Consider the following 7,767-nt stretch of genomic DNA (forward strand, 5'->3'; position numbering starts at 1 on the left):
ATCCCCCAAGTGCCACCGACACCCCAGAAGAATGGGGAGACAATCATGTATCCAGAATTCATTTTCTGTGCCAAGAAGATATATTTTATAAAATATCTAATTAGTTTTATACAATATTTAATACCGAAGTCAAGAAGCAATACAAGTGCTTTTAGGAGTCTGGAAGGCTAATTTTGCAGTTATCTTAATTTCAAGAGCTAGAGACTAACTGACTTGCTATTGTAACAGAGATCCTGAGACAGCATAATTACCTGTTCTGTAAAATTTTTTTAGAAAAAAAAAATCAATATTCATGAAAATACAACAGCTTTGTGGTTTTCTCTGTGAATAAAATTATCTTAATTTTCTACCAACATTCCTTCTGCATTAATGAAACCAAGGGTTCAACTTACAAAACAGGAAGCAGAAATTCTTAGAAGAGAAAAGACACAGTCCAGAAATAGACCTCCTCCTAAAGCCAAAGACCCAGGTAAGACAGATGGGAACTCGGGTGGGGAGGTCAAAGGACAACTTGTCAGAGTTGGTTCTCTCCTTGTACTGTGTGAATTCCTGGAATCACACTCAGGTAGTCAGCCTTAGCAGCAAGCAGCTTCACCTGCTAAGCCCTCTCACCAGGCCAAGGTCTTAAAGTGTGTGTGTGTGTGTGTGTGTGTGTGTGTGTGTGTTTCAAGACAGGGTTTCCATGTGTAGCCTTGACTGGCCTGGGTGCACTTTGTAGACCAGGCTGGCCTCAAACTCACAACCAAGTACTGGGATTATAGGCGTGCGGCACTGTGCCCTGCCCCAAGCTCTTAAATTTTAAAGAAAGGTTTTAATAAGAAGTCATATTATTCCAGGATGGAATTTTACTTCATTGAGACTAATTGCAATCATTTTAAGGCAACTTATGATTTAATCTGACTTGTTTTCCTTTAAAAAAAAAAAAAAAACCTAAGAATTTCCCAATTTTGCTTTTAAATGTTCCTTGTTTACTTCTGTAATATTTCCATGTAATTTTCTTTTAGCTATGAAATAAGCATTATGTTCTCATTGCATAGATGAGGAAATTATGATAGAAAGATAGGAAGCAACTGAGACAGACTATAGAATAAACAAGATTAAGAATTAGAAAGACATTGGTTTAAATACAGTAAGGCCATCTACTAACAGTAAGTAAATTCCTCTCACCTCTGAGACCTGTCTTGGCAACTATAAAAGAGAAGCAATACTACCCGCCTCTTTCGTGTAAGGCACGAAGTGTCCAACAGCACACATAGTGCATAATCAGCCGCTCAGCACAGGGCCCACCTACCAACCCACCACACCATGTTCCTCATTTGGTATAATGGATATATAATCAATCCATAGTGACACTGTGAGGGAAATGGGTAACAATGAACACACAGGTCTCTGGCTCCATTTAGCTGTTCTCTCCCTCCCTCACTCTAGGCCTCAAAATGACTAGCTGAGCCACAATCAGATCCAAACACTGGCCCCTTGGTAGAACTGCCTCTGCACACACAGACTACTTATAACACAAACTGAAAATCTGCTTAACCTGGCTGCTTAAGCTGTGATTTTAAAAGTGTCTCAAATAAAATCTAATTCGTATCTAGAGTGGCTTTATCTTCCAGTTACCACCCCCAATATATTATAATACCTCTTTTGAAAATACTTGTTTATCCTATAGATATTGCTACTAGAATGTCTGCAATATATCCTTAATAACATAAACTACTAAAGGTGTATTCCTTAAGACAGAATGTATCCAGACATTTAAATTCAGGTTCGACTTCAAAGATACTAACTAGAATTTTCTTTTTTTTTTCCCCTTATTCTTTCTCCCAAATAAAATCTCAGGTAGTAAATGTGGCAAATGGATACAGATTTGCATAGATTAAAAACAGAAGAGTGAAAAATATGGATCAGATCAGAACGTGTGAGGCAATGACCTTCAAAACCGACTATTAGCAACGTTCTTCACAGGGGAGCAATTACACTACAATCCTCCTATGTATACTTTCATTTCTCCTGGTCTACAGACGAATTTCCACATCAGAAAGGATAAAAGAGTAGAAGCGTCTTTTCCAAGATAGAAACCGTTCTAGTTACCTTAACAATTACATCCTAAAGGCCAGCTCACTCTAACTGCATTATGAAATGCCGCTAGACCAGTGCCTTGACAGAACTGTCATAGGGCTGAAATTTAGCAAACATGGCTTTCATGATACCAACCCATTGATATATTTCTAATTCTGTATTGCCCTACATGGCCTCTGGCTATTTCAAAAGCCATAAAAAAAATTTCTAAACTAGACACCATATCATCTAAATGAAAGTATAGCTCTTTAAGAAAAAAGGAGTTCAAATCACCACCAAAAGATGTAAGATATACAGCATTGCCATTCTTGAAGTACTGAGAATAATGCTTAGCAAAACGGGGAGCACCCTTCTCCCTCCCGTGTTAAAAACTGTACCGAGTGTTTAACAAGTAAGCACACGTGGGCACACACATGTGGGCACACACACACAACACACACAGTAAAAATATAAAAAGGGAAAGTTGCTAAGAAAAGCTCAATCTCTAAATGCTTTGTTTTAAAATGCTGTATATATAAAAAAATATTAGAATTGTGTAGAGACTGTCCTTTTTTCAAGCCTTTTCTCATATGGGTAAAAACAAAATCAAAACACTAAATAGTGGTGTAAAAAATGACAAATATGCTACAAATCCTCTGTCTTACAGACTACACCAAAATCACCATGATCAATGATAATACATCTAAACTGTGTATGGGAGCCACAATTAATTCCTATGACATTAAATTATAGCATAAGAGCACACAGTGGAATATAGAAACACTAGTCCAATAAACTCAACTCAACTTTAAAATATTCTTTGTTTTTTTTTTCAACGACAGTAAGAATCGCCACCAATTACAACCTCGCCTGTTCTACAATCAAGGAAGAATAAAAAGTTGCCTTTCCTGACACCTTGAACCACAAGGTTATCAAACATTTTGGGAGAAGTGATGTTTTGTTTGTACTCTACACCTTGGCAAAAAAAAAAAAGTTAATGATCTTCTGGAGAAATTTTATGTCACTATATACCACAAAAGTGTTCGTCAGATTTATGAAGCCTAAACCTCACACTGCCCTTGGCAGGCTATTTTACACATTTGTTAAATTTTTAAACGAAAAGATAAAGATTTTAAAGGCTCCTAACAATGTACTCAAACAGCAAAGGTGTCAATTCTATGCTTTCTCCTCAAACTGTACATAGAAACAATGACACCATAGAAACAGAAAGTAGCATGCCACTCATCGAGTTGGGAAATAATACATACCGTCTCTCCATCATAGTTAACTACAAAAACCCTTTCATTTAATGGCTAACATCTTTATGGGCATTTAATCTGTATTAAGCAGACTTCAAAAAGAGTCTGTGCTCTATCTCTACTTTCCTGGATCTTTGGCAGCAGTCAGCACTTAAGCCCAGGGCTTGGGGGGAGGTGCGGGGGAGGGGGGTGCTGAACTGAGCTCAGTCAGCATTAAGCAGCTGCTCTGAGACACTGCCGAGGGTCTTTCTCATGTCTCTGTTTTATGCTGTTGAGCACTGTCAGCAAGGCGATAGATAGATAGATAGATAGATAGATAGATAGATAGATAGATAGATAGATAAGGAAGGGGGCACCCTGAGGGTTACGGTCTAGGCAGGCAGTTTTTGTCACATCTGAGCTTAGAAGCCTCCTCTGGGTTCTCCCAGGGAAGAAAAGGGATCAGGTGAGACCCTTCCCGGTCCAATTCAATTTGCTTCGCCACAAAGAGCAGTTTCTGGCAGTGAGAGGAGGGTCCTCTGGTTAAAGAACTAAACACAAGAGCAATGTCAGTGCTTTCAAGTCTCTGACTTTATAAAGGAGAGACCGCAATCCTGGGGAAAACACTATATGACGCCTGACGCGCCACACAGCAGTAGTGAAGGGACACAAGCAAGGGGTTGTAAAAACCCTTTCAAAACGTCAGGTTCTGAAAGAAATGCTGTGCGGCATTATTGCATTGTTGGCTTTTCCGTACGTCCCTGATTCTTTCCAGCCACTGCCAGCCTCCAAATCGCTGGGACTTGTTGCAAAACCTTTGCCTCACGGCCCCCACCCCCATAAATAACCAACACGTTGAGATTTGGGGATCAAATGACGAGGAAGGGAGCTAAATCCTCAAAGCACGGAGGGCTGGGCGCCTTCAATAGGCCACTCTGCATGGGCTGCGCGTTCCGTCTGACTCACAAACGCTCGGGAGAAATTATGACATAAACCTTTATCCTTCCAACCAGGGAGATAAAGGCTGGCTGGCGGGCCTGACGGGGCCCGGGGAGCCTCAGCCCGCGTCCCCCGACGGGGCGGCCGGGCAGGCGTCTCCCGCCCCGCACGCCTAGCTCCGGATACCCGCCCAAGGTGCTGCCTATCCGCCGGCTGGCGGAGCCGAGACCCGGGGTCCTCCTACCAGGAGGGCGCAGAGCAGGAGTTGCGGGTGCGGGACGCGACTCACCCCGCAGGGGCGCGCGGCGCGTGGTACCAGCCCCCGGCTGAGCTCGGGCTGGGATGCCGCGAGCTGGGCGGTGCGGCTATGGGGCGGACAAAAGCGCCGCGCCGGGGCTAAAGCTGGGGCGACCCCGGGCGGCGGCCCCTCGCCAACTTGGCCGAGTCTGGGGAGCGGGATCCCGCGAGCGGGCGGGCGGGCCGGCGAGCGGGCGACGCGGCGCTGACCTGGATGGTGCAGGTGTACTCGCTGTCGTCCAGCAGCCGCACGGTGCAGCTGTACTCGCGCTCCAGACTCCTGCTGCTGCCGCTCATCAACCTGCTCAGCATCTTCCCGCCCGCTCGCCCGTCCTCGGGAGCGACGCGGCGGCGCTGCGGACTCCGGACCCGTCGCCCCTCAGCGCGGCAGCTCCGCGCCGGCCCCTGGCACCTGCACCATCACCCTGCCCGGATCGCCACCGCTGCCTCCTCCCGCCCCACTCCTCTTCCTTCTCCAGAGCCACCACCGCCTACCCCCAAAACCCTAAGAAAGCTGGGCTCTCTCCCGAGCGCCCGGCTGCCCGTGCCCAGCTCATAGGGCGGGGCCTAGGTAGGGGGCCAATGGAGGTCAGCGCGGCGGAACCGATTGGCAGGAAGAAGAGCCAATCAGAATAGAGAATGAGAATGATGAGCGGGCGGAGGAAGCAATCATCGCAAAACAGCAGTACCGAACTCAGTCGGGCCAGCCCTCTAGCGTCCCAAGCCCTCGCTTGCTCCCTTCGCGGGCGGTGGGTTGGTATGGATGCTGTTTGTCCTCGGCTGGGCCAGGAGCGGACACTTGGCAAGATTGATGTCTACAACCTGGAACAACATTTGAGCTGTTTCAGCAGTCAAATCCTGCATCCTGCAACGCGCGGTCCCTGTGCTCTTGGAAGCTAAGCCCAGGAGGCGGCACCTGCAGAAAACAGGCACCCCACGATTCCAGACCTGGCGGCTGCCCCTACCTGTACGCTGCCCTAAGTCGGCTCCATGGCCCCCTGTGCCTCGCGCACCCTTATTTTGATGAACATCCGTTTTTCAATAGCTATTTACACTGCTGCGACCACAGAAGCTTGTAAGCGCCCGCGTTTGGCGCCTAGATAACGCTTTGCTCAAACCCTCCTTTTATTTTCTGAAGACAAAAGGAGACTGAGGTGTGCTTCATAGCAGGGTAAGGAACAGGAAGTGGTGGACCTTTCCTGGCACTTTTTGAAAGAATTATTACATCTTCAGACTTCGGGGGGGGGGGCGGGACCCACAGTAGGTCAGGAGCTATACAGCACAAAGAAAAGGGGAAAATGCCTCCATTCCTTTGTGTCTTCCAGAACCTACAGACTTAAAGTTCCTTTCCAGAACTTCATCAAGAGACATAGTCACTTTCAAAATGTTATGAAAAATATTAATGTGTGTGTGTGCGCGCGCGCATGGAGTATAAACACTCACCATGCACGAGTGTGGAGGTCAGAGGACAACTTTGTGGGAATCAGTTTTCTCCTTCCACCTTTATGTAGGTTTCAGTGGTGAAACTCGCTGGGGCCAGGCTTGGCCTGGCAACACCTTTACCGGTTAAGCCATCCCATTGGCTCTACCTTCAAAGATTTCAACGGAAGGAAATGTTATGAAGAAATCAAGTTAGGAGAGGGGTGTGACTCGATGGTAGAGCCCTGGCTGAGCGTGTGATAAGATCCAGCGCTGAAACAATATCAGTGCAAAACATTAGTGCTCCGAGAAATATATCCATTTAAAATAATGAATTACTAATTTCTTATTGCATATATGCTCTTATTATATCGGCATAACACATAACTATTAAACCCCCTTATAGTAGACTAGAAGAAAAATCTACCCGTTGCTTTTGAAAATGGGTCTTACTGTGTAGCTCTGGCTGTACTTGAACTGACTATGTAGACCAGGCTGGCCTTGAACTCACAGAGATCTGCCTGCCTCTATCTTGCAAGTACTGGGATTAAAGGCATACACCCCAGGGCTGGAAAGATGGCTCAGAGGTTGAGACCACTGGCAGCTCTTCCAAAGGTCTTGAGTTCAATTCCTAGCAACCACAACCGTCTATAATGAGATCTGGTGCCCTCTTCTGACATGCAGTTGCAGACACAACACTGTATACATAATAATTAAATCTAAAAAAAAAAAAATGCACCCCTAGGCCCAACCCTATTTTAACTTAATTTTGTCTACCTGTTTGCCTGAATCAAACCCAGGGCCTTGCATTTGCTAGTTCAATGTTGCTGGAAGCTCTGATACTGAGCCACATCCCCAACCTTTGTGTTAATTTTGAGATGGAGTTTTACTATGTAGCTCAGATGACCCCAAAATAGGCCCCCTTCAAGTTCTCCAATTTTGGATTAGAGGTGTATAGCACCTAGCTGGCTCTTAACCTTTACAGCTTGCTTTGCCAGCATCTTTGGACCTAGTCTCTCCACCCCCCTGACCCCCCATACCCCCACCACCCACCTCCCCCACCCGCTCACCCCCCCACCCCCCACCTGCTCACCCCCCCACCTGCTCACCCCCCCAGCCCCCCACCTGCTCACCCTCCCACCTGCTCACTCCCCCACCCCCCCACCTGCTCACCCCCCACCTGCTCACCCTCCCACCTGCTCACTCCCCCACCCCCCCACCTGCTCACCCTCCCACCTGCTCACCCCCCCAGCCCCCCACCTGCTCACCCCCCACCCACTCACTCCCCCACCCCCTACCTGCTCACCCTCCCACCTGCTCACCCCCCACCCCCCCACCTGCTCACCCTCCCACCTGCTCACCCCCCCATCTGCTCACCCTCCCACCCGCTCACCCCCCCACCTGCTCACCCCTGCCCTTCTCATCACCACTGTTCTGTGCACTCACTGCTCCCTTGCTTCACTTTATAGCCCTGGAAATGATGAACCGATAAATGGAATGATAGGTACACTGCCGTATCTGTATGTCCAAGGCAGATCCATGAAGAAACTAGGAGCTTCCGGAAGGCCTTGTAGACAAGTATAATCATGACTGTGTCAACCAATAGTCTGTGAAGTCCAGCTTTGTTGTGTGACTGGGAGAAAATGGGAAATTTCAAGCAGGAAGCACTTTTGTTAGAGGCAAAAGTTGCTATTTGTTATAAAATTTAAAAGAGGAAGGAAAGATGTCCAAGAAGCTAGAGGAAACCCATTAGTCTGATGCTAGGGACGCAGCGTTAGCAGGTTATGCAAATAAGCAGCTGTTAAAGGCAGAGCAT

General features: G+C 46.9%; 1 protein-coding gene across 5 annotated transcripts in view; it reads right to left on the reverse strand.

Annotated features, from left to right (window-relative positions):
• The window catches only part of Frmd5 (FERM domain containing 5), a 271,347-nt gene extending 266,308 nt beyond the window's left edge, over positions 1 to 5,039 (reverse strand). Inside the window, exon 1 of one of the 5 annotated variants that reach the window (XM_051144506.1) lies at positions 4,743 to 5,039. In XM_051144506.1, coding sequence (XP_051000463.1) covers positions 4,743 to 4,844 — 102 coding nt within the window. In that variant the 5' untranslated portion in view covers positions 4,845 to 5,039. The remainder of the gene's footprint in view (positions 1 to 4,742) is intronic. The other 4 variants (XM_051144508.1, XM_051144507.1, XM_051144505.1 and 1 more) reach the window with 4 other exon arrangements.
• Positions 5,040 to 7,767: the final 2,728 nt, after the last annotated feature.

The sequence above is a fragment of the Acomys russatus genome, chromosome 4 (genome assembly GCF_903995435.1).
Source record: "Acomys russatus chromosome 4, mAcoRus1.1, whole genome shotgun sequence".
NCBI lineage: Eukaryota > Metazoa > Chordata > Mammalia > Rodentia > Muridae > Acomys > Acomys russatus.